General features: G+C 45.1%; 1 protein-coding gene across 1 annotated transcript in view; it reads right to left on the bottom strand.

The window, feature by feature from the left end:
• The window catches only part of LOC137344332 (synaptotagmin-6-like), a 156,150-nt gene that overhangs the window by 79,529 nt on the left and 58,212 nt on the right, over positions 1-18,409 (bottom strand). Inside the window, exon 6 of the mRNA XM_068007195.1 lies at positions 3,262-3,820. Coding sequence (XP_067863296.1) covers positions 3,262-3,820 — 559 coding nt within the window. The remainder of the gene's footprint in view (positions 1-3,261; positions 3,821-18,409) is intronic.

The raw sequence follows: 18,409 nt of genomic DNA, 5'->3' as shown, positions 1-18,409 counted from the left end.
TATAATTGATATTATTTTAACACTGGCTATAACCCAATTATTATAAATGGATTACTGTCGGCATTAACAGAACACCAGAAAATCCAGGCACATGTCCGTTACTATCAGGCACCCCAGATAGAGGGAGGGGAAAGAAAAGGAACAGTCCTATCCTAGAAAGTATATGAATGCAATCAAAAAGTCTAATAGAATGTTGCCTTTATCTCAAGGGGCTTAGAAGTCAAAAGTGAGGAAGTGATGCTTCAGTTGTACAAAGTCTTGGTCAGATCCCATCTGGAGTACTGCTTTCAGTTTTGGGCACCAAACCTCAGGAAAGATATATTGATCTACAGCAGAGATTCACCAGAACGATACCAGGGCTTAAAGGGTTAAATTATGAGGACAGATTGCATAAACTTGGCTTCTGGTCCCTTGAGTTTAGAAGGTTGAGGGGTGATCTAATCTCATGTTTAAAATGATTCAGGGATTCACCAGGGTAGATTCAGAGAAACTATTTCTTCTGGTGGGGGAATCCAGAACCCAGGGCATAATCTTAAAATTGGAGCTAGGCCATTTAGGAGTGAAATTAGGAAGCACTTTTTCAAACAAAGGGTAGTGGAAATCTGGAACTTTCTCCCCCAAAAAGCCATTGAGGCTAGGTCAATTGAAATTTTCAAGACTGAGATCGCGAGATTTTTGTTAGGTAAGGGTATGAAAGGTTATGGAACAAAAGAGGGTAAATGGAGTTGAGGTACAGATCAGCCATGATCTAACTGAATGGCGGAACAGGCTAGAGGGGTTGAATGGCCTACTCCTGCTCCTGTGTTCCTATGAAGAGTGGGTGAGGTACCAGAGAGTTCCCAGTATCTGCGTAACTGTACAGGAGCATGACTCAGAACCTACAAGAGGAATCCTACTCTCTATCCTTCAACAGCACATGTTCTAAATTGCTGTTGATCCAGATCTCAGCCAAGAGCTTACCCAATGAATGACAGCATTGTTCCCATAACATGCTCCCTCTGCTGGATACAAATGTAATTAGACAATATGATCCCAGAAATTAGTGTGGTCACTATCAGGAGATGAATATACTGTGTTATTTTAGAGAATTAACATATCTGCTAAAATAGCACACAAAGGAATGTCGTATTAAAACATAGTATTAAAACATATATCGACATAGTAATTTCAAGGGTATTTTCCAACACTACAGAATCCAATGTTTCAAACCAGGATTACCTTTCAAACAAAAATGGTGGAACGTACAGAGCAGAGAGTGGGGGAGGGGGAGGGGGGAACAACTCCAATTTGACCACAAAGTCTCTTTACATTCATGCTCAACAGGGAGAAGCCGGGTCACAGGTCAGAGAGGTTGCTGAGCGAGTGGATATAAAGTTAATTTCATCCACACATACTGGAAGTAGATTATTGCTTACTTTTCCCTTCCCATTGGCTAGCTCCTTTTCTAATATTTTATTTCATTCATTTTTGCCTTTCATTCTATTTGAAGTGACAATTTTCATGTGTAAAGTTAGTTTTGGGTTTCTAAGAAGTTCTATTTATGAAGCAAAGAGCAAATTCTAAAATCGTGATACCATGACTTGTCCAAATGTAAAGAAATCTTTTGGAGGGTGGAGGACATTGGATGCGGTTATTCTACTTTGCTACTTATAGATGTTGACAATGGGTTCCTAACACTCAGATCTTTTTTCTTCCATTCTCTCCCACTCTTCCTCCTGCTCCACGACAATGGCATTCAATAGTATGGCCATTGCCCATAGGGAATGCCATTCCTGCTCGTAAAGCCTTCACTGGAGGTAGGGAGGGGATCAAATTCTGCCAATACTCACACTCCCAGAAGCAGTCCGCAGGCAAAGGCTGTGTAGGCAAATACCAACAAAAAAAAAATCACTCCAAAATGTTGTTCCCAGCTGTAGGTATCACTCCTCAAATTCTCCATAGTCTTCAGGCTCAAAAACTCCTCACCGATCCTAGCAGTAGCAGTGCCTTATGTCTCTCATTCGAATTTACCCTTCGTGCATTATATCCAATGTCAGACCAACCAAGAGGGTGGAAGGGTGCCCTGGTCTGAGGCCTCTGCCAGTGCCATTTTGAACCAATTGCTGGGAGGGGTGTGAGAGGAAATCCAGGATGACACTCTATCGGATCGTCTCAACCTCCTTGTGAGGAAGCACAGCTGAAATCAGGAACTTATCCATGTGGGGGATTGTAAATTTAACTTTGTTTTTGAGGCAGTCCTTCATAAATCACTTGTGCCAAAATGGAAAGCGTTGTCTCATAAATTGCAAAATCTCCCACGTTATCTAAATTCTAGTTTGTTTTGGTGAGACAAATCATGCCATTTGGTCATTTCTTGTACCACAGACTTCAGAGAGATGAACTTTGGAGATCAATGCAATCCCTTTCTAACTGGTTCCTGAAACTGCAAATTATTTGTCTTAGTTAAATTAAGTTGAATTTGTGCACCATTGAAGGGATGAGGAGTTAAAGAGCATTTACAATTGATTTTATTTGATTGATTGAGCCACGCACAAATGAGAGTAAGTTTCACCTCTATGCCAGTGATAACCGGCCCATTCTGCACTTCGCTGACTATTTTCATATTCATTCATAATTTTTATGGATTAGCTTCAATGCCATCAGTTCCATATCATTTCATCAATAGCCTTCATCACTGATGCCATCTCACAAGAGTCTCAGGATTATTCTCCAGACACAAGCTTGGAGGTAAAAGGTATCTGATGGTCTTGAACTGCATTGTAGCTGGTCAGGTTTGGAATTGCAGCCTAACAATGAATCGTTTTAGGAGATTAAATAAGATAGAAACATATTAATGCAGTTCGACAATACTGCTAAATTATATTTTTGTATGTTGAACACCTTTTGTTCCCTGGGCTTAAGGCAAGGAGTAGCTGGCAGTTAAATAATTTAAAAGGTTGGTTGCTAACTTGCAAATAGTGGATGGATTTTCACTACTTTCAGTGGCTTACTGATATCTATTGAGAGGCAGATGGAGGGTTATAGACATATTATTGGCACTGCTTAATTCTTTTATGGGGTTGGGGGCAAGGAGCTATGAGAAGGAACTTAGTGTTTCTAAAAGTAAAGGGTCAACTTTAAGTGTCATGTGCTCATATTCTGGAGTGAGGCTGCAACTCATAACTTCCTGAGCCAGAGGCAAGTGTACTACCAACTGAGCCAAGGTAAGGCATACTATTTGTGCACACTAAAACTAGCATAGACAAAGACACATATACTCACAGTTGTGGCATATTGAATATCCTTCCAGATGGAGGTATCCCTGGAGAGATCTGAGGCCTCAAACAGGTTCTCTAAAATCACCTCCCCAATCATGTCATGTCTAGAAAACCTGTCAAAGTCAAACACACTGAAGTGTAGCTTCCTGTTAGTGAGTTCTTCATATGATACAGGAAATTGGAAGCTTTCATCGAACGTCGGATTGAGTGTCTTTCTGTGCACTCGGGTCTGGAACTTTCTTTTCCGATCGGGGAGAAGGTAGATTTTTACATAGGGGTCCGAGCTCCCACAAAAGTCTTTCGCAGGCAGGTCAAAAGCCTTGAGAATTGTAACAATCAACATTTCATTCTCATAGTCATATTTTAGCATGAAGTTGATCTTCCCACAAGTTTTCCCGGCTTCCTTCTTTGTGTCTTCCGAATCCACGGATTTCTGTTTGTAGAGCTCTGGTTTGATCCGCCCGATGCTCGTGGCTTGCTCTTTGTGTGGTAAGCAGTCTGTGCTGAAGTCATCGCTCGATACGTGCATCTGCCTTGGTAAGTGTCTCTTAAAAGAGCTGTGCCTAGAGCAAATAATTAAAAGAAAATCAGTTGCCTAAATTGAGTTGTGCACTCTGTAGTTTCTGAAATGGGAGAACGAAAGAACGAAAGGAAGGAAAGAAGGAACTTGCATTTATATAGCGCATTTCATGACCTAAAGTGTTTTACAGCCAATGAAGTATTTTTGAAGTGCAGTTACTGTTGTAATGTAGGAAACACGGAAGCCAATTTGCCCACAGCAACATCCCACAAACAGCAATGAAATAATGACCAGATAATCTGTATTATCGATGTTGGTTGAGGGTTAAATATTGGCCGGGACACTGGGGAAAACTTCCCTGCTCTTCTTCAAAATAGTGCCATTGGATCTTTTATGTCCACCTGAGAGGGTAGATGGGGTCTTGGTTCAACGTTTCATCTGAAAGACAGCACCTCCGACAGGTGCAGTACTCTCTCAGTAATGCACTGGAGCATCGGCCTGGATTACATACTCAAGTCTCTAGAGTGGGACTTGAGCCCACAACCATCTGACTCAGAGGCAAGAGCACTATCACTGAGCCAAGGCTGACACCCTAAAGTGAATGGCAGTAACTACTTTGTTGCACACTTTTAGATATTTTGTTTTGAAATGGCAGCTTTATGTCTGAGAAGCAGATGTTTGGAATGTAATAGTCGTTACCCACTGGAACATCCCCACAACTGCTCAATGTTACTGTCACGCAGTCTATTGAGAGCTGAGAGTCCCACTAATTTCTGAACTCCCTATGATCACTGACCTACATTGGCTCGCGGTCCGGCAACGTCTCAATTTAAAAATTCTCGTCTTTGTTTTCAAATCCCTTCATGGCCGCGCCCTTCCTTATCTCTTTAACCTCCTCCAGCCCTAAAACTGTCCGAGATGTCTGCGCTCCTCCAATTCTGGTTTCTTGCACATCCCCCATGTTAATCGCTCCATCATTGGTGGCCATGCCTTCAGCTGCCTAGGCCCTAAGATTTGGAATTCCCTCCCTAAACCTCAGTACCTCTCTCTCCTTCTTTAAGACGCTCCTTAAAACCTTCCCCTTTGACCAAGCTTCTGGTTATCTGTCCTAATATCTCTTTATATGGCTTGGTGTTAAATTTTGTTTGATATCGCTCCTGTGAAGCACCTTGGAACGTTTTACTATGTTAAAGGCGCTATATAAATGCAAGTTGTTGTTGTTGAACTGACTTACAGAAGTGTTGCATCGAATGTTCTTCCTTCAGTCTCATGAAGGCAAATAGAGGAATGTTGAATAATAATATTTCAGGAAATGTAATCACAGAGAAGTTGTTAAGTGGCTGAACTATGTAACCTCCATAAAGAGAGATCAGATGTCCCGTAAGCCATGCCAGCTTCTCTCTCTCTACGTTCCTGAATCATTCATTCTAAGCATGCTACGGAAGAAAATGGGCTTGGTCAATGATAACGACTCTTAGATTTATATGGCACCTTACCACATCAAAACATCACACACAATTAATTACTTCTGAAGTGCAGGAAATGTTAGAAAGACAAATGTGGCAGCCATTTTGCAGACAGCAATATCCCACTAACAGCCATAAGATGCACAAAGAGTTAATCTGTTTTTGGTGGCATTGGTTGAGGCAGAAATGCCAGCTAGGACATAAGGAGAACTCTTGGGTCTTCTATGAATACTGGTTCAGTAGGAAGACATTAGCGGCCACCTGCTAATACCTGGCACCAGAGATCCAGATACGTTTTTGGAGTAGACCCTTCTGGCAGTGTTTATGGGCTGCTGTTTGCACAGGTTGGAACTGGGAGACAAGTTTTCAGTATTTATTGCTGTTCACCATCCTCTTTAACAATCATCACAGAATTTAATCACAAAACCCTGCTTAAAAAATATAACACTGTGCTTTGCTTTTAAATAAAGTATTTGTTTAAATGAATGTGAATTCCAAAGCTCAGACTTATCCCTAAGCTCAGGAACCCAGTAGAACATCCATTATGTGCATACTGATTACCTGCTGTGCTCATTAGCTGCCAGAACCTTCGTAGAATAATGAATTGGTGGAACATTTTTTTGTTATTTGTACTTTATCTCTTTTACTTGGCGAATAAAACTACATCATTTTTTTTTGTTGTGCATTCTCTAGTAGACTTCATTCTTCTGCCTAATGATGCTCTATGAAAGTAAGAACACAATCTGTAAATTCTCGAATCTCCGCCACTCTCCATTATCCACCGGGAAGGAGTGGGGGGGGGGGGAGGAGGAGGAGGAGGAGGAGGGGCTCCAATTATAGAGGACAATGGAGCTTCCACAACAGGGACTTGCTTTTGAAACACTGCTGGCATGAAGACATTGCCTTGTAGCACAGATTTATCATTTTTGACAGCAAGAATAGACTTTCAATTCTCAGTTATGAGAAGACACCCTCTAATCACGCAACATTTTCATGCCAGCAGTGTTAAAAATGGGTTAGATTTTTCTCCTGGCTGGGAGAAATCAATTTGTGTCTCTCCAGATAGGCTGGCAAAACTGTAATAACTTAAATCAAAATGGATTTTATAAACGCATTTCACTTTCTTCGTCTTTCTCAAAGAATGATTTCAGTGGAAAAAATTGACACAGCAGAAGCATGGAAAATGTTTTGCCAAATTCTTGGTGGAACAAAGTTGAGAGTAGTATTCTGAACTAGTCATTTGTTCCAACAATGTGGTACTCTGAAGAAACATTTAAAATCAAATCCCACAGATACATAACACCCTTTGCATGTAAAGGTGTGCCAGGTAGATTAGCTATAGTAAGCTTTTCTTAATATAATATATAAAGCCACACTTTGAAGACTCATTCTGCAATGGCTATACTGGGTCAGGCCTGGCATATAGGCGACATCACCTCATTAACTGCCCATGAGAAGAGATAAGAAATATTTAATCGCTCCACCATTGGCGGCCGTGCCTTCAGCTGCCTAGGTCCTAAGCTCTGGAATTCCCTCCTTAAACCTCTGTGCGGCTCTACCTCACTCTCCTCAAAATGGGTTAGATTTTTGTCCTGGCAGAAATCAGTTTGCGACTCTCTCCTCCTTTAAAACGCTCCAGATAAGCTGGGCAAACTGTAACAACTTAATATTAAAGGCGCTATATAATTGCAAGCTGTTTTTTGTTGTTGTAGGTATATAGTAAATCGGTCAAGGAGGGTGTAATAAACTGGTATGAATAGGGGTTGTGCTATGGATGTTCGGGAAAAGATAAGACTTTGAAGGCTGCAGAGAACTCATGTGTAGTGTAATAAACAACCCAAGTCTTTAATGGGCATGCACAACAAATGATAGCAGCTAACCTTACCACTAAATGAGTTTACGTATTAACAGCATATACACAGAACGTAATGACATATCGTACCCACATTTGTCCGATGTAAATAAACCTATAAAATGCAATTAGCTCCTTGGGGAATTTGACCTAGTGTTGCTGAGGTTAGCATAAGCAGTCAAGATGACCCGTTTGTGAGCTCCTGAGGAGTCCGTGGTGTGTGAGTTATAATCGGTATCTATCTTAGATGATCTGCATGTAAGGGTTTGTGTTTTATTATCTCATTGACTTGATTTCATAAAGAGTATTAACCAGATGTTTCAGTGTTTCTTAGTCCTCGAACTTGTATAAGAGATAAAGGTTGTATGGCAATATCCCATAATACCTCCACATAAGGGCAATAGGGAGATATGATAATATCCTACAAAAGCCCAACACTCTCTGTATTAGATACATAACACTTTCTGTATTAGATACATAGGGGAAAAAATTGGATAGGGCCTGTTTTTGGGCGGGGGTAGTGTGATCCGCTATTACCCCATGCCCAATGGCCCCTGCGCAGGCAGGACGAGACTTTCGTCAGGCCGAAGGACTTACCTGCAATCTGCGTTGGAAATCAGCATTGAATGAGGATTCCATGCAGTTTGCACTTTCCACCAGCAGGGGAGTTCCAATCTCTTAAAGGCAGGCTGTCTGTTAGAAATCTCTTCAAGGAAGGCTGGTATCTGTTATTTACTGAAAATAACAGTCTACTGTTTGCACGGAGTCTGAACAGAGATCAGACATCGCACATGTAAAACACAGATGCAGCTCCCGTCCCTATATTTACACACTGATGAGTTATGTTCAAACATTGAATAAAGGTTGCGCACTACTAAATCCCACATCCTCCAATCTGCATGCCAGACCTCACCAATCTGCCGATCTAAGTTTGTACCAAGCCTGCGAGAGTGCATGCACCAAGGTTCTCTGCTGATGCACTAGAGGCCTGGACAGAAGGAGGGACATCCTATATCGTGGTGGGGGTGCGGGAGGCAAGGGGCCCTCCGGACATATACCCAAAAGGCAGTGGGAGGCAGAGGGGGACGAAGTCAATGCCAGGCGCACAGCATCATCAGCATGGATGCAGTGCAGGAAGAAGCTCGTACTTTGACACGAGTTGTCAAGTGGCGTCTCCTACCAACTGCACCACTAGCTGCATCCACTGCACCATGCACTACACCCCCATCACCCAACAAACTCTTTCCATCAGAACTCAACTCTGCCAAACAGATGCTTCTTCTCACCCTTACGCATTACCACTGTTGCAATCCGCACACCCACAACTCACAGGCCACACACACCAGTTTTGCTGCAGAGAATTCAGATGAGGACTTCGATGGGCCAGGCTACAGAAGAACCAGCCACATAAATACTATGGCTACAAGAGCAGGTCAGAGGCTGGGTATCCTGCGGCGAGTGACTCACCTCCTGACTCCCCAAAGACTTTCCACCATCTACAAGGCACGTCAGGAGTGTGATGGAATACTCTCCACTAGCCTGGATGTGTGCAGCTCCAACAACACTCAAGAAGCTCGAAACCATCCAGACCAAAGCAGCCCGCTTGATTGGCACCCCATCCACCACCTTAAACATTCACTCCCTCTACCACCGGCATACTGTGGCTGCAGTGTGTACCATCTACAAGATGCACTGCAGCAACTTGCCAAGGCTTCTTCGACAGCACCTCCCAAACCCGCGGCCTCTACCACCTAGAAGGACAGGGGCAGCAGGCACATGGGAACATCACCACCTGCACGTTCCCCTCCAAGTCACGCACCATCCTGACTTGGAAATATATCGCCGTTCCTTCATTGTCGCTGGGTCAAAATCCTGGAACTCCCTACCAACAGCACTGTGGGAGAACCTTCACCACACGGACTGCAGTGGTTCAAGAAGGCGGCTCACCACCACCTTCTCAAGGACAATTAGGGATGGGCAATAAATGCTGGCCTTGCCAGCGACTCCCACATCCCATGAATTAATATAAAAAAAACAAAAAAAAAGGTTGATGGGCGAACACGACCAAATGCTTGGTGCACTGGAAAGCCTGCCAGAAAGCCTGCGCACAATGAGAAGGGGCATGGAGGAATCCAGCTCCAACTTGGCACAGGGCTTTGCGCAGAGCTTGGAGCCCACTCTTTCCCACATGGAATGGGTGGTCACCTCCATCAGCACATGGAATCTATCATGATGCAGCATCTGATAACCAATGTAACATCAAAAGTTCTGACTGCTGCCATCGTGGCTCTGGATATCACTGTTGAAAGGGGCTTCCAGGGCATCGCATAAGTCCACCAATCTGTTCTCCAACAGTCACCAGGATTGTTGAGGTGCCACCCCTGGAGAGTGGCAGTGACTCCAGGAACACCTGCTGTCCTTTCTCAGGATGACAACATTCCTGCGCCCACCCCTGCCACTCCGCCAGTGCCCTTGCTGTTGCCTGTCAGCCAGCCAGGCCAGACAGATGCAGCCCAGGCTGAGATGGTGCAGTCTGAAGCCGGGCCCTCTCGGCCCAGAGCTGCTCAAGGTCGTCCTCCTCAGCCATCTGCACTCTCCTCCATTGAAGGTCAGCAGCCTTCCACCACCCATGCTCCAGCCACTGGGCAAGCACCTTGCAGGAACACTAGGATAGGTAAAGGCACATGAAAGGCAGGGAATGCACAAGGGTGAATAGTCTCATTTTGTTTGCATAATTTCATGTGTTAATTTATAAATGTGGATTTGCATTTGGTGGTGGTTTTTATTTCTGCGATGAGCTGAGGGAGGAACCAATGTGTAATCATAAGGAGGATGATTTGATGGTCATGCGGGAGAGGAAAGGTAAGGAGTGTGTGACCGTTCATGAATGGGGAGGTGTAGTTAAGGTTACTGGTATCTCTCATTAATAATCTGATCATCTACAGCCCTGGCAGAAAGGGCCTGTCTATGTTGTAGCCTCCCTTCCTCTTCCTCCACTTCCTGTTGCACCTCCTCTTACTCCTCCTCCTCCTCAAGGTCCTGCTCCTCAGGTTCTTGCCAAATAGGTGGTGGCAAGAGCTGCTCCCTCATAATAGCCAGTTTGTGCAACATGCAGCATACTACCACAAATCTTGATACCCGCTCAGCTGAGTACTGCAGGGCTCCTCCAGAGCGGTCCAGGCAGTGGAAACGTTTCTTGAGGAGGCCTATGGTGTGCTCAATGATATTCCTTGTGGCAGAATAGCTCTCGTTGTAGGCCTGCTGTGCACATGTGCATGGGTTCCTGACTGAAGTCATGAGCCATGTCATGAGGGGATCACCCTTGTCGCCCAGTAGCCAGTCTTTGACTTGCCATTCTGGTTGAAATACAGGTGGAACAAAGGACTGCTGCAGAATGAAGGAATCATCACTGCTGCCAGGGTAGCTGGCATTGACCTGCATGATGCGCTACACGTGGTCGCACACCAGCTGCACATTGGAATCCCTTTCTGTTCATGAATATGCCCGAGTTCAAATGAGGAGCATGCAAGGCAATATGTGTGCAGTCAATGGCACCCTACACCATGGGGACGCCTGCAATGTGAGCAGAATCTCATGCTCGCTATTCCTGTTTGTCTCTGGCAAGAAGGAATGAATGTAAGGAATCTTACAACACCAGGTTATAGTCCAACAGTTTTATTTGAAAATCATAAGCTTTCGGAGGCTTTCTCCTTCGTCAGGTGAGTGATAAAACTGTTGGACTATAACCTGGTGTTGTAAGATTCCTTACATTTGTCCACCCCAGTCCATCACCGGCATCTCCACATCAAGAAGGAATGAGAGGAATGGGTTTCTCAGTGTCCTCCCTTGTACTGCAGTGCACTGCAAACTGCAAGATGTTGCTTATGTCTCCAGCAGCAGCCAGAGCTGTAAAAATTAAGAGCAACGGACACTTTGACAGCCACAGACAATGCTGTCCTTGCTCTGCTTTGAGGCTGCAGTTTGTGGCTGCAGCAGTTGATAAATTTCAGTCACGACGTCTTTCTGATGCACTGTTGTTGAAGTTGAGGGAAGAGAATTGGTCCCTGAAGACCCTCCTTGGATATGGCCTCCTGCTGAGTGCCCTGCTCCTCCTCCTCCACCCCCTCTTCTAACAGTTTGTTCTGCTCTGCATGGCCTCTCTTCATTCTCCCAGTCATGTTCAATTCCCAGAGGAAGCCCTACCAGGCCACCCATGCCTGGAAGCAACTTTTTCCAGCACAATATTTTAAATGACAGGGTAAGATAAGGCAAAAATGGAAGCTTACATCAGACACCGAGAGCTCAATACTGCAGAAAGCCTAGAGGAGTGTAGAAAGTGCAGGGGTGAAATTAAAAAGGAGATTAGGAAAGCAAAGAGAGGGCATGAGAAAGTAAAATTAAGGAAAACCCAAAGATGTTTTATAAATACATTAAGAGCAAGAGGGTAACTAAGGAAAGAGTAGGGCCTATTAGAGACCAAAGGGGTAACCTCTGTGTGGAGGCGGAAGATGTTGGTATGGTTCTTAATGAATACTTTGCATTTGTTTTCTCAAAAGAGGAGGGCAATGCAGAGATTGTAGTTAAGGAGGAGAAGTGTGAAATATTGGATGGGATAAACATAGTGAGAGAGGAAATATTAAGGGGTTTAGCATCTTTGAAGGTAGATAAATTGCAGGTTCGGATGAAATGATTCCCAGGCTGTTAAGAAAAGCAAAGGAGGAAATAGCGAAGGCTCTGACCATCATTTTCCAATCCTCTCTGGCTTCAGGCATGGTACCGAAGGATTGGAGGGCTGCTAATATTCTACAGTTGTTTACAAAGGGAGAAAAGGATAGAACGAGTAATTACAGACCAGTCAGCCTAACCTCGGTGGTCGGCAAAATATTGAAAACGATTCTGAGGGACAGGATTAATCGTCATTTAGAAAGGCACGGATTAATCAAGGGCAGTCAGCATTGATTTGTTAAGGGAAGGTCGTGTCTGACAAACTTGATTGAATATTTTGAGGAGTTAACAAGGAGGGTCGATGAGGGTAGCGCGTTTGATGTAGTCTACGTGGATTTTTGTAAGGCTTTTGACAAGTTCCCACATGGCAGACTGGTCAGAAAAGTAAAAGCCCATAGGATCTAAGGGAAAGTGGATAGTTGGATCCAAAATTGGCTCAATGGCAGGAAGTAATGGTCAATGGGTGTTTTTGCGACTGGAAGGCTGTTTCCAATGGGGTTCCGCAGGGCTCAGTACTAGGTCCCTTGCTTTTTGTGGAATATATTAATGATTTAGGCCTAAATGTAGGGGGCATGATTAAGAAGTTTGTAGATAATACAAAAATTGGCCGTGTGGTTGATAGTGAGGAGGAAAACTGTAGACTGCAGGAAGATGGTTGGGCCTAGTGTCCTAGGCCCAACCATCTTCAGCTGCTTCATCAATGACCTTCCCTCCAGCATAAGGTCAGAAATGGGGATGTTCGCTGATGACTGCACAGTGTTCAGTTCCATTCGCAACCCCTCAAATAATGAAGCAGTCCGAGCCCGCATGCAGCAAGACCTGGACAACATCCAGGCTTGGGCTCACAAGTGGCAAGTAACATTCGCGCCAGATAAGTGCCAGGCAATGACCATCTCCAACAAGAGAGAGTCTAACCACCTCCCCCTGACATTCAACGGCATTACCATCGCCGAATCCCCCACCATCAACATCCTGGGGGTCACCATTGACCAGAAACTTAACTGGACCAGGCATATAAATACTGTGGCTACTAGAGCAGGTCAGAGGCTGGGTATTCTGTGGCGAGTGACTCACCTCCTGACTCCCCAAAGCCTTTCCACCATCTCCAAGGCACAAGTCAGGAGTGTGATGGAATACTCTCCACTTGCCTGGATGAGTGCAGCTCCAACAACACTCAAGAAGCTCGACACCATCCAAGATAAAGCAGCCCGCTTGATTGGCACCCCATCCACCACCCTGAACATTCACTCCCTTCACCACCGGCGCACCGTGGCTGCAGTGTGCACCATCCACAGGATGCACTGCAGCAACTCGCCAAGGCTTCTTCGACAGCACCTCCCAAACCCGCGACCTCTACCACCTAGAAGGACAAGAGCAGCAGGCACATGGGAACAACACCACCTGCACGTTCCCCTCCAAGTCACACACCATCCCGACTTGGAAATATATCGCCGTTCCTTCATTGTCGCTGGGTCAAAATCCTGGAACTCCCTTCCTAACAGCACTGTGGGAGAACCGTCACCACACGGACTGCAGCGGTTCAAGAAGGCGGCTCACCACCACCTTCTCAAGGGCAATTAGGGATGGGCAATAAATGCTGGCCTCGCCAGCGACGCCCACATCCCGTGAACGAATAAAAAAAAAATGAAGGGACTGGTCAGGTGGGCAAAAAAGTGGCAAATGGAATTCAATCCGGAGAAGTGCGAGGTAATACATGTGGGGAAGGCAAACAAGGCAAGGGAATACACAATAAATGAGAGAGGAAGGTGAGGGACCTTGGAGTGCATGTCCACAGATCCTTGAAGGTAGCAGGACAAGTCGATAAGGTGGTTAAAACGGGATACGGGATACTTTCCTTTCTTAGCCGAGGCATAGAATATAAGAGCAAGGAGGTAATGCAAGAACTGTAAAAAACACTAGTTAGGCCACAGCTTGAGTACTGCTTACAGTTCTGGTCACCATATTACAGGAAAGATGTGATTGCGCTAGAGAGGGTACAGAGGAGATTTACGAAGATGTTGTCAGGACTGGTGAATTTTAGCTATGAGGAAAGATTGGATAGGCTGAAGTTGTTTTCTTTGGAACAGAGGAGGTTGAGGGGAGATTTAATTGAGGTGCATAAAATTATGAGGGGCCTAGATAAAGTGGATAGGAAGGATCTATTGCCCTTAGCTGATGGGTCAATATCCAGGGCATAGATTTAAAATAATTGGTAGAAGGATTAGAGGGGAGCTGAGACAAAATTCTTTCAACCAGAGGGTGGTGGGGGTCTGAAACTCTCTGCCTGAAAGGGTGGTAGAGGCAGAAACCCTCAATGCATTTAAAAAGTACTTGGATATGCACTTGAAGTGTCATAACCTACAAGGCTACGGACCAAGAGCTGGAAAGTGGGATTAGGCTGGAAAGCTCTTTATTGGCCGGCAGACACGATGGGCTGAATGGCCTCCTTCTGTGCCGTAACTTTCTATGACACAAAGAGTACAGCAAAACCAGCCAGACCACTCTTTCTGCAGAGAATTGAAACTTTATCCAAGTAGAGGAAACCTCCAATAGCACGTACAATTGCACCAGCAGCCAGAAGAAATAATCCAGCAACTAACCTGCAACTAGCGCTGGTGGGGAGTCCTGTTCAGCTGTGCAAGGTTAAGACAGGGCATTGGCTGGTGTGTACAGTTCCAAAATAGCAGCATTGCCTGCAAATCATCACTGTACACTGATCCGCGTCATAATCTCCCTCCTCTGCATGCTGCCGGCAATCGTTAGGTGCGCGCACGCAAACCCCTTTACAAAGATGGCGTCCTGCGCACTTCCTGTCCGAGTCGTGCACCTCGTACCCCATTTTCAGGACTTAGGTGTCTGTGTAGTGCCTAAAAATCGGGTGATACTTGGCCCAATTTCACCCCCAATATCTCTAACTTAATAATGGCCTTTTTTTTGTGAAATCTGCAAGCTTCATCTCGATCCTGTCTTTACAGGTGTGCATAAAATGCAGAGATTTATTAGTTTAAGCTACGTAAAAGTAGACTAGATGTTAGGTGGTTCTTCTATTCCCAGAGAGTAGTGAGCCTCTGGAATGAGTTGCCGGCTGGTGTGGTGAGTGCTGCAGGCCTTCAGTACAGCGGGAAAAATTGTATCACATGGAAGATAAGTGGATAGTCAGATAACAAACGCATGGGCCTCGATTTTCACTCTGAGCCGTGGAGAGTGAGGGGGTAGGGAGGGGTGCATTTCCGGATGGGGAACCCGGAATTATGGGTTTCCCGGACGCCCTTACAATTTTGACATAAAGACGTCTTCTAAATTTTTTCTGCAGCCTTCCCGCACGACCACTGGCCAGATTGGCTGGCTGTCAGACAGGAAAGCAGCCGGGGAGGGGATGCCAGCAGGTAAGCCGGACATTGTGGCGGGAGGTCGGACACATCGGGGTGGGGGGTTGGGTTGAAGGTGAGATGGGGTCGGGCTTTACATTTTTATAATTTTTACCTTTCCACCCGACCTTGGGGGTTAAAATCACCCCCTTGGTGTGTGTGATCTTCTGGAATGGTTTTGATCATCTGCGGGGGATCATAGGAACAGAGGAACAGGAGTAGGCCATTCAGCCCCTCGTGCCTGCTCTGCCATTCGATAAGATCATGGCTGATCTGTGATCTAACTCCATATACCTGCCTTTGGCCAATATCCCTTAATACCTTTGGTTGCCAAAAAGCTATCTATCTCAGATTTAAATTTAGCAATTGAGCTAGTATCAATTGCCGTTTGCGGAAGAGAGTTCCAAACTTCTACCACCCTTTGTGTGTAGAAATGTTTTCTAATTTCGCTCCTGAAAGGTCTGGCTCTAATTTTTAGACTGTGCCCCCTACTCCTAGAATCCCCAACCAGCGGAAATAGTTTCTCTCTATCCACCCTATCTGTTCCCCTTAATATCTTATAAACTTCGATCAGATCACCCCCCTAACCTTCGAAACTCCAGAGAATACAACCCCAATTTGTGTAATTCCAGAGTTTTTTCTCCTTTATTGGCCCTGGGTTTCTTCTCTGGTTTGTTGTCTGTCCTAGGAGTTTTCATGGCTGAGGGGTGGGGGAGGGGGGACGGAGGGAGGAAGTGTCTGGTCATGAGTGGGGGGAAGGATTGATGGACCAGCTGCTTTATTCCTGCCTGTCATTTTCATATCGTTATATTGTAGAGCCGAGTGTCTAAAAAGTTTACAAATTAGGTGTGCAACCTAGAACGAGAGCAGCACCTTATCACATCTTGAAAATGTCTCAAAGTGCCTTCATATACAATGAAATTTGAAGTGCGGTGACTTATGTAGGTAAACAAAACAGCCATTTTACACACAAGAAATCCCATAAACAATAACTTTGATGATTGACCAGTTAATGTTTTTTTTGGTGCTATTAGTTGAGGAGGACTGTTGACCAGGACCCAGGAGAACTCTCTGCTTTTCTTCAAATAGTGCTATGGAGTCTTTAACACCCACCTGAACCACCACATCAGGACTGTAACTTAATGGCCCACATTTTCCTCTTGAGGCCAGCTCATTTTCCTAGGGCAGGGGTCATTAGTATGCAGGGGGAGGGGGGAGCTCCCAACGCGATCACTATCACCGAGTAGAAGAGCACTACTTGAGGAGGAGCCAGAGTGAAAGAGACAGAAGAGCCCCAGAGATCTGCCAGAAAAGTATATTTTAGGACTTGGACTGAGCTGAGGTCTAAAATAAGGTCCAATTTTGGGGGCCCGAGGAGAGTAAGAAGTGCCCACTATTGCACTCATCGGGCCCTGCGCTGCTGCCCCAGGGTCTACTGCCTCCCTTCTCCTGGCACTGGAGGCAGTAGTAGTGGGAGGTCGGAAAATTGGGCTCGTTTCTGGGCCCTGCCTCCCCACTGCCATTTACAGGCCGCAGGGCAGCCAAGGGGTGGCCGGCTGCCTTCCCTGCTGTGGCAAGAGACTGAAAATCCACGGCAGCACCGGTAAGGGCGGGGATATGGCGGTAGGCCTCTCTGCCTGATTTGCCTCAACCCTCTTGCCACTGGACCTCCCAATTTCAGGCAGTGAGAAAAATCTAACCCAACGTCTTATCCAAAAGGATAGTACCTCCAACACCGCATCGCTCCCTTAATGCTGCACCAAAGTGTTATCCCAGGTTACGTGCCCAAACACTGAAGCAGGAAGGTGTAATTATTTTCAAATTTAAAGGCAAGGTTATTCTGTTCTGAGGTGAACGAATAGCAGAAATAAAAAAGAACAAAGTTAAATATTAAAAATAGGAGAGAAAGAAAATGTGGAAGGGGAGAATAAAGAAACATAGGAACAGGAATAGGCCATTCAGCCCATCAATATTCTACCAAAAATGAAAAAAATGAATAAGGTATGAGCAAATGTAAAGATATAAATAAAGTATATTTTAGCCATACAATGTTAGTTTTACAGTAACAAAGGCAACCTCTAAGTAACCTTACCACTGTAACATGAGGTGAAAACTTAAAAAAACAAATGGCTGGGTCAAGACGGCTGAAATTCCCCAGAGTTACTGGGAGACTAAGGGTGAAGAGATTTTTCTTTTCTCCCTGGAACTAAATGCAAGAATTTATTGCTCTATTTGTATGCAGATCTGATGGCACGGAGATTGTCCATGCAACTCCATCCTAATCTGTATCTGTCTCACGTCAAATGAATTGTGAATTTAATTATTTATAGCCAGTCTGAACTGATTGATGCAATGTTCTTATTGAGTGTGGTTTGAGTTCTGAATTTGGACTGGTAATTCTCCCTTAAGTAGCTTTACTCATTCACATTAAACATCCTCCTAAGGACCGGGGCTAGGGGGGGGGAAGCTCCTATATTAGTCTTATACTGACTGAACTAATACACAGGGTAGTCAGTGAATATCTACAGCTGCTGGTTGCATACTTCAAAATTTAAATCAAACTTGCTCGGCTTCCTGATCAGTTCCAATTTGAAAGAGCAACCTGACGGCTAAATTAGATGGGCTCGAGCCGGATTCTCAAACAAAAACTTTTGTTAATAATGAATGGCAGGGAGGACACCTTCTAAACAGAAATTGTTCCTCGGGCCTCATCTATATATTCAGGGTGAGTGCTGGCATCTGTCAGCCTCCACAGGCAGCTCCGAAGCGTCCAATTTTGGGCCGTCTGCCTCTCAGTTAAGTCCTGGGGGAGGGGGAGCGACAGCAGAAGGGGGCCACAACTGTTCCTCCTGGCTCCACAGAAATTAGAAAAAAAATATTTACTTATCTCTCCGGCAGCGGCCACTGGCTAGGTCACATTCAGGCCTTGGGCCTGCTCCGCTCAGTGCAGCCCAGTTTCTTGTAAGAATCCTTAAACAGGCATTAAGCCCCTTATTAGCATATACAAGGGACCTAACGCCTGTTTTATGCGTCTGCCCCTGGACGCCTGACAAGTGGCCTGACCCAATTTCGGGTCGAAAGTTTTTCAGGCGTCATTGGGGTGCAGGACATTGCACCCCGAAATCGGTCCTCTTTGCGCCATTTTACACCTTTAAATCGGGCGCAACAAGGGCCAACTACTACCCCGAGATCTCGAAAAACACACTGAATGGCGGGTGGAT

Source organism: Heptranchias perlo, chromosome 27 (assembly GCF_035084215.1).
Source record: "Heptranchias perlo isolate sHepPer1 chromosome 27, sHepPer1.hap1, whole genome shotgun sequence".
NCBI classification, from domain to species: domain Eukaryota; kingdom Metazoa; phylum Chordata; class Chondrichthyes; order Hexanchiformes; family Hexanchidae; genus Heptranchias; species Heptranchias perlo.
The sequence above is the reverse complement of the archived record's forward strand: the minus strand, read 5'-3'. Positions and strand labels throughout refer to the sequence as shown.